The following is a 12,336-nucleotide window of genomic DNA, read 5'->3' on the forward strand; positions in this document are numbered from 1 at the left end:
GTGAATGTGGCTTAGGGAGTCCCGGCGCGGAGAGCTGCGCTATAGACTTACCCCAATAGGTCTGAGGATAGTCACATACACTTTATTTTATACAACACAATTCTCTGTTACTTCCAACATATTATCCTGCTACAGTTTCAAAATAAACTACATTGATGGTATACAAATCATTTGCATAGACGTTATTTGCCTGATGTGGAGCTGATGAAGCCTTGTGGGCAATACCAGTTCTGATTTACCCAATGCTTTCATTTTTCTGTCTACACATCCTCAAAACATTTATTGAAAAACTGGCAGGCAGAAAAGCAATCTGTTAAACCAATACAGTCATTCATCTCAAAGAGTCTCTGAAGAATTGGTGAATATCTTAAAATTACAGTCTGGTTACATTGGGTCATTTGAGACTTTTGCTAAAAGTAGCTATCTAAAAAGAAGTATCAAAAAGTAGATATCTACTTTTATCAAAAGTAGATGTAAAATTTTAAAAGTGAATTTTATTGTATACTTGAGATTTATAACTTGATATTACAGAATACACACAGATACTAAGGGGGGTTACCACAGAGAGGCAGATAATACAGCTATCACTTCACATAGTTAATTTTTATAGAAACAGCTAAAATTGATTTAATAAACATCCCTAACACAATAGTTTTGCTATCATCTTGATGTTGCACATTATATATCTAGACACATGCATCCTACATTCTGCTGCTCAGTGCCATTTGACCTGTGTCCCCTCTTTCCTCCTCAGCTGTGGTGACCACTGCTTTATTCTCTATGTTTGAATATTTTGCCTTCAAAAATGAATTTTGCTCAGTGTCAAAGTGATTTCCTTCAATAGCCACAGCATCATTCTTAGCATTGCTAATATTCTTATTTCTTTTTTTATATTTCATTTATTATTTTTATTTTATGTGTATGAGTGTATTGCCTGCATGTATGTGAGTGCACCCGGGTGTGTTGTGCAATGCCATGGAGGTCAGACGAGGGCTTTGGATTCCCCTGGAACTGGAGTTAAGGACGGTTGGTAGCCGCCATGTGGGTGCTGGGAATCGAACCTAGATCCTCTGCAAGAGCAGTCAGTGCTCTTAGCTGCTGAGCCATCTCTCCAGCCCCAATATATTGCTATTTCTAATATCACTCTATTATCTTTTATTTGCAACTCTTTTTGGTTCCACAGCTCCTTTTCCACAAGGAAATGACTGGGCCAGAAATTTACATTTAGCCTTTTTGCTATTTAGTCAATTTCATACACAACCACAGTATGCTTGATGCTATGCTGTGTTCATGCTTATGTGTATCCGCCATATAGTTTTCCATGGGAGTTCCATGTCTCTTGCGTTATCTCGCCAGACTTATATATCAAGGACAGGCTTAGTAAACGTTTACTGTATACAGAAGTATTGCGTGTTTATGGTAGAGTAATTCTGTAAGCGCGTAACACTGCGTCTGTACAAGAGCCCCCTTGTTTGCTCTCTAAGACGACTCCCATAATTTTCTGTATTCCCTGTCACTCAGGTAACAATCCTAGAATCCAAGCATCCAATTTGCCCAGGGAATGCATCCGGCGTTTCTTCCCAAAACGGAAGTGCTTTGTCTTTGACCGGCCAACATTTGACAAAGGACTCCTACTCAGTATTGAGACTATCTCAGAAGATCAGCTGGACCCTAAATTTCAGGAACACACAAAGGGTTTCATTTCTTACATCTTCGTGTCTGGAAAGATCAAGACTCTCAGAGAGGGAATTGTGGTTACTGGGAATCGTGAGTCGTTTTTCACATTTCTGTGTAATACATTTGAACATACTGGGATGTGGATGTTATTTTTGGTTGATTTCATATTCAGTGATTATGTGCATGCATTCTTGCTCTGAAGAAACACTCATACTTATTCATGGAAGATTACAAGTCATTCAAAGTAGAAAACTTTGTAATTGGTATTAATGACTTCCACAAATCTAAAAAATTCTCAACGGATAATAAAATCACTAGTGAAAAAGGTTTCAGTTAATAATAAACCACTATTAAGATCACTATCTTCACAGGGGAAGTCTTACTTATTAATTGTTCTTTGCAAAGAAAATATGAACTATGTTTTGAAGTTTTAAGTGGTTTTGACAACAAATACTAGTGTTTAAGCCCATGTAAGTCCACACTTCAGCATTAACAGCAAAGACAATCAGATATGTGCTGTCTTACTGGTCTACTTATGCATTTTTTTCTTTCAACTTTTATTTGGGAAATTACATTTTTCGTAGGCATCTGAGTTTATTAGGTGAATGTGCATATTTGAAAAAATTAAACTTAAAAAATTAAACAGTAGACTGGAAAAACTATAAAAATGAAGGGCCAATAGAAAAAGAAATTGATGGCAGGATATATTTATCTTTAAAAAAGGTTTATTTTTACTTTTAATTATGTGTATGCATGTGTGTCTGTTGTGAGGGTCTGTGTACATGAGTACAGCTGTGAGGTCAGAAGAGGATGTCAGATCCACTAGAACTGGAGTTTCAGGTTGTTCTGAGTCAGTTGATGTGCATGAGTGCTGGGGACCAAATGTGAGACTTCTGTAAGAGAGCTATGTAGTCTTACCTGCTGAGCCATCTCTCCAGCTCTGAGATTTTTTCTTGTGGGTGTATGTGTATATGTGTATGTGTGCATGTGTATGTCTATGTGTCTGTGTGTACATGTGTAGCTATGAGAGAGATTTTCAAAATGCAGTCTCAGAATCTTAGATCCTATTGATTTTTAACTTCACGTATCTCCTAAAAAATTCTGGTTCATGGGCTGGGAGCAATGGTGTGCACAAATCCATACTCTGAAAAATGCTTATACTTTATAATTACTTGTCAGGGCTTACAAATTCTTCTTTAAAATGCAGACTTTATCACTAGTATCTATGGCTACATAAAATTCTCAATTGATAATAAAATCGTTAGTGAAAAAGTTCTCAACTGATAAATCACAATCAAAACTACTAAAGCAGATACATTCTATTTTCACAGAAGATATCTATGTATTAATATGTATTAATGATTCTTTGCAATGAGAATATGAAATGTAATTTGGAAGTTTAAAGTAGTTCTAGTAAAAGCACTCATGATTAAGTCTCTGAGACTTTGGATTTAGCAACAAATATGGTATACCCTGTCTCGTTAGCATACCTAGGTAATCTATTTTCCTTTCAGGTTTAATTATAAAATTATACTGTCTCATAGGCAGTTGAACTTATTAGATGGAGTTGACTGTTTAATTTTTAAAATATTTTATATTATACTTTATTAATTTTTTAATACCAGAAAAAATAAATTTATAGCAAACTGAAGGAGGCGTGTGTGTGTGTCTGTGTGTGTGTGTGTGTGTGTGTGTGTGTGTGTGTGTGTGTGTGTACGCACATACATGCACCTGCAAATGAAAAATTTTAGAAATGTAGTCATAAAATCTTGGATCCCATTGACTTAAAACTTCATATTTATCCCCTAAAATTCCTGGCTCATGGAGGATTGGGGGCTCTGGTGACAACCTATGTGGATGCCATTAACAGCGGAGCAGTGCCTTGTCTGGACGATGCGGTGACAACCCTGGCTCAGCGTGAGAACTCCATGGCTGTGCAGAAGGCAGTTGACCACTACAGTGAGCAGATGGTCCAGCGAGTGAGTCTCCCCACAGACACGCTCCAGGAGCTGCTGGACATGCACACAGCCTGTGAGAGGGAAGCCATTGCCGTGTTCATGGAGCACTCCTTCAGGGATGAAAATCAGGAATTCCAGAAGAAGCTAGTGGTAATTTGTTTGGGTCATTAACTGTCCTAACTCTTCTTGAAGAATGAAGCCTTGAGGAGCCCTATTGACCCCAACGTGCATGTCACATTCAAGGATAAAACATTTCTGATTATAATGATGAATATAGGTGCAAAAAACTACATGTTTTCCTCCCCAGATTTCAAGTACCTTTATCTACAAATCTCTCTGACGATTAGAAAATCAGTATATATCCTCCATAATACTCCTGGTAGATTCTGGTTAATATGGTCATGGATGACAAATCTGTCCAGAGCACTCACAGGTCATCCCTGAGCTGGTTATGTTTTTCTGTGGACATTTCTCCTATTCCTAGAAACCAAAGTTTTGTTTGCCAGAGCCCCCATGGGGGTCACTGTTCATCCCCTGTTGCTCCTTGTTGTATCCGTTGATAGAATCACAGGATGCAACAGTTGCTGGGAACCATAGAAACTGTAGGGTGCAGTCTCATCATTTTACAGAGGGGAGTCTTGATGAGCAGGAATGTTAAGAAAGTTTCCCATTGTCTTGTGCGAAGCTTTTAAAGCTGTGAATGAAGTCAGATTTTGAGATTGCTGATTCATTCCAAGTCTTGCTATACTAGAATGCTTTCTCACGAGAAATAGGTTGACCCTTTACTGACTTCTTTGGAATTTTATCTCTTCTATTTCTTGTTTCTCTCTCTGTACATTTCCTTTGTAGGAATCAATAGAGATTAAGAGGGCAGAGTTCCTGCTGAAGAATGAAGAGGCGTCAGATAAATACTGCCAGGAAGAAATGAATCAGCTTTCAGAAGCCCTAATGGAAAATATTTCAGCAGGAACATTCTTGGTTCCCAGAGGACACAAGCTCTACATGGAAAGAAGGGAAAAGATTGAGCAGGACTACTGGGAAGTGCCCAGGAAAGGAGTCAAGGCAAGGAAGAGGGAGTATGGGGAGCTCAGAGCAGGGCATAGGGGTTGGCATAAAATCTGAGACACTACCATTTGAGAGGGATAAGAAAGTGTGAGGATTATAGAACACTTTCAGCTTTTATTTTTCCAGTACTGGGGCCCCTGCAATGCAGGTCAAGTGCTCTACATGCATGTCCATCCCCTTATCCACTTTTAGCTTTATATATAATATAGATATATATTATGTATAAAGTATATATATATATATAGATACTTTTTAAATTGAACTTCTGTGCATTTCATACAATACATCCTAATCATATTTAGACTCAATTCCCTGCCTGCTCCCCTCATGCCCCCCCCCCGCCAGATTTCATGCATTCTGTCATATATGGATGAGCTTACACTGAGGGACATTTGGGGGCACTTTTAGCTCTTAATGACTGCTATTTACAACTTATACTTGGAAAAGTTCACTCAGTACCACTAAAATATTAGGAACTTCAGAAATCCAGGAGAGATGGAATAAGAACATCTTCATTCAAAAACATGATTTGCATTGTGCTACATGTTGGCAATTTATAAGGTGTAGTGAGTCTTCATTCTCAAGACTCATCAATGTGAGAGTCAGCTAAATAGAAAGTTATCTTATAGAAAGATAACTTTATGAATGGACCACGAGGTGTTGGTAATAAATAATAGCAAACCAAGATTTATTGTATTTAGGTATTTAAGTATTGTATTTAAGTATTATTGCCTAATGATGCAACGATGAGCTCTTTCCTTAGACCTTTTCATTTGTCTTCTAAATAACTTTAGGTAATACCTACCAGTATTCTAGGTGTTTTACACATCTGTACAATGAGGCCAAGGCAGTTGAAATAACTTGCTTATGGTTCAGTCCAGCAAGGACAAAAGGCAGAATTTACATCAGAATGAAAACAAATAAAAGCCTCTTAGCTACAGTGAGCACAGCTGCACATTATGGGAACAGGTTGGGACTGAGAATGGGAGGGGGAAGGGGAACTAGCAGAGGAACCGAGGGCCATGGAGTAGGAGGTGTGGAGGGTTTCTGTGCCACAGAAGAGCTTGGACATTTAGTAGGGATTCACTATAGAATTTTTAAAATGAGACAAAATGGTCTGAATATGTTGACTTTTGCACCAGCAAGCTCCCCAACATTAATCCAGCTTCTTGCCTACTTCTTGGTTCTACAGGCAAGGGAAGTCTTCCAGAAGTTCCTGGAGGCACAGGCAGCCATTGAGAGTTCCATCCTGAAGGCAGACACAGCCCTCACTGCTGGGGAGAAGGCCATTGCAGGTACAGAGCAGGCGGCAGCTTTCAGAAGAGCTTGAGATTTCTACAGTGTTTTACTGGGAGAAGGGTCAGCAAACCCCTTCTCAGATTAGGAACTTTCTGTCCTCTGTGGGATGCTCACTCTGAGAGGAGCAGGAAGTCATGGCTGTGTTTCAGGCCCTCTCCCATAACCTTCAGAAACGTGCTCTTGGTAGCTGTGGACCTGTGTGGCTTCTATGATTTCCTGCGCTCTGCTTCAGATTTCTTTTGCTTTCTTAGTTCAGGAAGGTGGAGATTGACCTAACCCCCTGCTTTCTGCCCTCTCTCCCCTCTTCCCTGGACAGAGGAGCGGGCCCAGAAGGAGGCGGCTGAGAAGGAGCAGGAGCTGCTGAGGCAAAAGCACAAGGAGCAGCAGCAATTGATGGAGACTCAAGAGAGAAGCCACAGGGAGAACCTTGAGCAGCTCCGAGAAAAGCTGGTGCAGGAGAGAGAAGAGATGATGAGAGAGCAGGAAAAGATGATGGAGCACAAGCTGCAGGTGGGTCTCCTTGGCTTCCTGGTACCTGGTAGTCCTGGAGTCCCAAGTGGGATGGGGAAGATGATAGCCAGATTATGAGAGAAAACACTTTCCATGTATTACTGTTCAGGATTCATAAAAGCCCCTAATCTCTCTCTTTTTCATGATGACTTCAATCTTTGCTCTATATTTAGACTCTGGAGAATACAGGCACCTACAGCTTCTATAGGATCCTGCAAAATAGAATTTGGTAGGGTTTGAGCTGCTGATTTAAGAGATTTTAAAAATGATCTCACAAGGATTAAGTAAACAGACATTCAAACCAGGCACAGACAATAGGAACAGCAGTTGGTTTGCATATTTAAGAATGATCTATACTGACATAAAATTTCAAAAAAATTTCCAGACTGAAAAGTATGGGGAGCTGGTACCTCCCAACTTCTTCCTGAGTAGATGGTAGTATGACCTGCCGGAGGAGCACGAGGCACTGGAGTGACTCTCCTTGTCCAGTGGTAGCACTTCTGAGCCAGCAGATAAGCTGCTATTATTTCTATGCCTTAGTAGCCCAGGGTCTGAGAATCTGGGCAGTCAGACCCATGGCAGTTTTGTGGGTATGAATGTAAGGATTGGTTCTTTTTTAGCATGGCACCAAAACAGTAATGGTGGGTGAATATTACTAAAATTTAAGCTATCATTCCTCACAATATGTAGGTCTAACTTAGACAATGTTGTTTGTGTTAAATTATCCTTTGGAAATGGAGAGATAATTTTTAGAACTTCAGGAGTAAGCTAAAGACAGTTTGACCAAGTTTTTAAATGAAAATACTTTGGGAATTTAAAACATTTGCTTCCCTCATAGGCGGCTGGAGTGATGGCTCTTGCAAAGTACCCAGGCTCGGTTCCATGGTGGCTAACTGTCTGTAACTCCACTTCCAGGGAATCTGACACCCTCTCCTGACCTCCCTGGGCATTGCATGGCATGGGTGCACTTGCATACATGCGGGCAATACACTCATACACATTAAAAAATAAAGGAGCGGGGAGGGGAGCTGGAGAGATGGCTCAGCAGATAAGAACACTGTCTTGTTCTGCAAGCAGAAGACCCGGGTTTGAATCCCAGCACCACCCACATGGCAGCTAACAACTGTCTGTAACTCCAGTTCCAGGGGATCCGACAGCCTCTTCTGTCCTCTGTGGGCATTGCACGACACAGGTGCACTTACCTACATGCAGACAATACACACATACACATAAAATAAAAATAATAAATAATTTTTTTTAAAAAGGAGCAGAGAACAATTAAATATTTACTTCCCTCTCCACTTTTACTTTTTCAGGCACAAAAGGCTTTGCTTGCTGAGGGATTTAAGAAGAAATCTGAGGAGATGAATGCAGAAATAAATAATCTGAAAAATAAGATTGAGATTATGATGAAAGACAGTAGCTCCTTTTTGGACCAAACCTTGAATGCCTTTGCTACTGTTCTCTGTGCTCCTATTATATTAGCTGTTGAGGTTATGAAAGGCATCGCTTCACTGTTTTAAAAGGATTCACTCTCGCTGGGCGTGGTGGCACATGCCTTTAGTCCCAGCACTCCAGAGGCTGAGTCAGGTGGATCTCTGTGAGTTCAAGGCCAGCTTGATCTATATAGTGAGTTCCAGGCCAGCTGGGACTGCAGGGAGACCTGTCTCAAAAAGATCAAAACAACAACAACATAATACAATAAAAATTAAAATGATTCACTCTTATTTGAGGGACTGATAGGCTGTGAATACTTGCTTTGTCTTATTCTAGAGCTGTAGGTTTTTCATTCCTTCAGCAGAGTTTAAACATAAAAGATACCTACTAGAGGTCATCAGAGCCTGGCTTACATTAGAACAAGAGCATGTATATTTGAGAGACAATGCTTGTTTCCAGGAAACAAATTAGCAACATCATGTGGAAGAGATCTGGTGAGTTATTGCTTGTAATGGTGATAAATTTGAAATGAATTAAATGTCGTTTGGTATGATAAGTAATGTAAATGTTAGTATGTGCCAACACTGGAATACTATGTAGTCAGGAAACAGAATGTCAGTGGAGCTTGCTGTGTACTAATATAAAGTGAGCTTGAAGAGCTGTGAGCTGTGTACTAATATAAAGTGAGCTTGAAGAGCTGTGAGCTGTGTACTAATATAAAGTGAGCTTTACTTTATAAGGTATGTCAAAGCATCACACATAATGTAATCATTAAAATGTAACTATTCCATGCAAACATACATATGAACAAATGCAAAACACCTTCTGAAAGACTCATGAAAAACTGGATTCTTTGGCCTCATCTGGGAAAACAAGTTGATTGTAGTGAACTTGCATTTCATTAAATATTCAGTCTTTTAAATTTCACAAACAATGCTTGGAAATAAATAATATTTACAGCTTACATTGATAGTGATGGTAATTAGGGTGAAATTCATGATTACATGATGAAACTTCTCACTGTTTCTAGAAATGGCAGGAGCCTGCTCCCTGCAATATCTAAGATGAAGATCTGAGCATCACACAGTGCCAAGCTTGAATCTTAATGCAGTTTTCGTTGTGGCCTTTCAAAACAAATCCCTATATTTGCTTTGAAGTTGAGATATAATGTTTTTTGTGACTTCTGAAATCACAGCCAAAGGACTTTCTACACTTGTGTCTGAATTCCTCCTCAGGGGTCAGAAGCACAATCACCACACACTATGAATATGCTTCACCTTGTTCTAGTTTAGGTGGCGATTTCTCTGTGGCCAGGACAGAGGGAAGAGGTGCTTTTCATTACTTTAGCTCTTGATGGGAAATGAGAGAAACAGACACAAGAACACTCAGAAAAATCTTTGTCCAAATTATTGGCAGCTGTATCAAGCTATCATGTAAGACTAAACATTGGACATGTATGTTTTTGGGATTTCAATTTGGTGATTGAAATGTTTATTGGAAGTGTGAAACTGAGGCGCCAAGAGACCAGAATGCTGAGTTGGCTGTGCCCATAGAAGTTGAAATCTCTGTAAATGATAGTAATAGTAATGATGCATTAGTTACTTTCCTGTGGCTGTGATAACATACCATGACCAAGATAACACATAGAAGGAAGAGGTTATTTGTGCACACGGTTCCAGATGGCGGGGAGGCGTGGCAACAGGGTAGGAGTCCTGTCGTGGCAGGGAGCATGGAGGCAAGTGGCAGGCCTGGACACAGGAAGTTGAAGGCTCAGATCTTCAGTTGCAAATACAAAGCAGAGAGAGAGAAATTGAAGTGGGTTCCTCCACAAGGGTACACCTCCTCAAGGCTCCATGGCCTCCCAAAGGGCATCACCAACTGGGTCTTCAAGTTCTGGAGGCTTATGGGGGACGTTTCTCGTTCCACATATGGGAAGAAAGATGGGGCATGTCTAAAGTCAATCACCAACGAGGAAGAAGGAAAAATGGCAACTTTGCTTAGTATGATTATAAGAAAGGGTAATGGATAAGAATGAATGCCGACATTCCAAGAAGAAATCTGGATGAATAGTTGGGAAGTGAGAGATTAAACAGAGGGGCTCCTACTTCATGTTTAGTTCCTAGGATGTGAAGCAACTCAAAATTAATAGTATCTGTTTTTTCAGGAAGCAAAACCATCAAAGGTTCAACAGGTTTCAATTGTAGCCCAAATCTGAAAGACTTTAGAGTAGAGGTGGAATGTAGAGAAGTCTGCTAATGATAGACGATGTTTTTCCAAGGGCACAGGAAAGACATTATCAAGTTAGGCCGAAGACTGAGACAGATGCAGGGATCTAAGATGAAGCAACGCATGAGTGAGCATTCATGCACAGTAAAGGATGCTTCTATTCTGATAGTGACTGAGTTGAATGTGAGTGGGGAGAGGTAGGAATGGTCCTGGGATTGTAGGAATGTGCCATAGCTGCAGGTCATAAGGTGATTAGTCATTTATCTCTGTAGATCCATTGTGACATCAAGTGCCTTGGAGATGTAAGACCAATTAGCTTCCTTTAATATGAAACAAAGACATAGAGAAGCAAGAAAGGGCAGAGTCTGAGGTATCTCTCTTTCCTCCTCTTAGGGGAAGATGTCCTATGAAGTAGTTATGGAAACCATAACTTCCCCTTAGCTCCAGCTGGCCTGAAACTCACAATGTAGGCCAGGCTGGCCTTGAACTTACGGAGATCCACCTATCTTTGCCTCCCAAGTCCTGGGACTAAAGGCATATGCCACCATGCTGGGCATGCTGGAATGCCAGTTCTAAGAACTTCTTGGATGATTTCTGAGGAGCTGTAAACCAGTTTGTTGAAGGTTCCTAAGATGTATGACCCTATTTTCATAACATGAGTCAGTGATCAAAGTATGGTCCTGGTAGCCCAATCAGACCATGTCTTCTCCCTCATCTTCTGCCATTTGGAACCTGTATTGGCCTCATTTGGACTAAATTTTTGTAGGTGTTGGATAAATTAGTCTTCCGGGTCAAGCAGAAATTTCTTAATAGGACAGATGAGTACTCAAGGTACTAGAAATAGCACATTGAATTGCTTCTTATTAAGAGTAACAAAATTTCAACTGAAAGTTTCATGAAGTCCAGTGGTAACTATGTCTGTACCAAGCAATGCACCATTCACACAGTTGCTTTAAACATCATGTGTACCTTCATAACTATGATGGTATTTTCATTACTTTTCTCATCGCTGTGACCAAATATTTAGCAGCAAGCACTTTAATAGAAAAGGATTTCCTTTGACTTACAATTGAGGGAATACATTTCTTCATGACAGACAGCACGGCACCAGGAATAGGAGGCAGACTCGTCACATTTTATCCACAATCAGGAAGATGAGAGTAGGGCCAAGCTATACAACCTCAAGGCCTTCCCCCTGTGACCCACTTTCTGCAAGGAAGTTCACCATCCCAAAAGTTCCATAGCCTTCTCAGGTAGCACTTCCATCTGGTAACCATTAACACATGAGCTTATGGGGGGCATTTTACATCTAAGCCATAACAGTGCATGCCTGGACTCCCTGTGCTCATGACTAGCCAATGATGTAAAGTACATCCATTCCATCTTCAACTTTAATGGTCTCATCAGTGTTCAAAAGTCAAAAGTCCAAAATCTCTTCTCAGATGTAAGACAATCTCTTAACTGTGGTACTCTATGAAATTTTAAAGATCGTATATGTCTAACATCTAAAGGTACATAGTAAAAATTTCCATCCAAAAGGGAGGAATGAATGAGTAGCAAAGAAAGATCAGATCAAAGCAAGACTGAAACCCAGCAGGGAAAACACAAGTCTTGAAGCTCCATGTTGGGCCTCTGAGGTTGGTTATGCAATCATTTAGGATCCAAAGGACTGGGGTAGCCTCTGTCTGCAGAACACATAGCCTTTCTCTCAGGCTGGCTCCATTCTGTGCCTATAACATTCCTTGATAGAGATGCCCCATAGTCCTGACATCTCCAGCATCCAGGAGTTCCTACTACAACTTAGGTTTCACCTTAACAGAATCACACAATGTCCTCTCAGAGCCTCCTTACAGACACTCCAACCTTGACACACATTGGCTGGTCTCAGAGACTCTATGAAACCATGGAACAAGACTCCATGACCCTTTCTGTTTTGCAATGTCTGCGAAACCAGTGCTGTGTGGATAATGGTGCCAAATTCTGTTCCCAGCTTACATGTAGCCTGGTCATCTTACACCACAGTTGCATCAGCTTTGTATGTTGACTCTGAGGAAACACTTCTCCAGGCAGTCTTTTTTTTTTTTTTTTTTTTCGTTTTTTTGTTTTTTTTTTTTTTTTTTTTTTTTTTTGAAAAGAGAAAATTTCTTCAGAGTAGAGTCTGTCC

General features: G+C 40.2%; 1 protein-coding gene across 1 annotated transcript in view; it reads left to right on the plus strand.

The window, feature by feature from the left end:
• The window catches only part of LOC103748844 (guanylate-binding protein 6-like), a 66,511-nt gene that overhangs the window by 15,617 nt on the left and 38,558 nt on the right, over positions 1 to 12,336 (plus strand). The window contains exons 5-9 of the mRNA XM_017802830.2: positions 1,522 to 1,767; positions 3,505 to 3,785; positions 4,485 to 4,697; positions 5,893 to 5,995; positions 6,316 to 6,509. Coding sequence (XP_017658319.2) covers positions 1,522 to 1,767; positions 3,505 to 3,785; positions 4,485 to 4,697; positions 5,893 to 5,995; positions 6,316 to 6,509 — 1,037 coding nt within the window. The remainder of the gene's footprint in view (positions 1 to 1,521; positions 1,768 to 3,504; positions 3,786 to 4,484; positions 4,698 to 5,892; positions 5,996 to 6,315; positions 6,510 to 12,336) is intronic.

Source organism: Nannospalax galili, unplaced genomic scaffold (genome assembly GCF_000622305.1).
Source record: "Nannospalax galili isolate Female #2095 unplaced genomic scaffold, S.galili_v1.0 scaffold1646, whole genome shotgun sequence".
Taxonomy (NCBI): Eukaryota; Metazoa; Chordata; class Mammalia; order Rodentia; family Spalacidae; genus Nannospalax; species Nannospalax galili.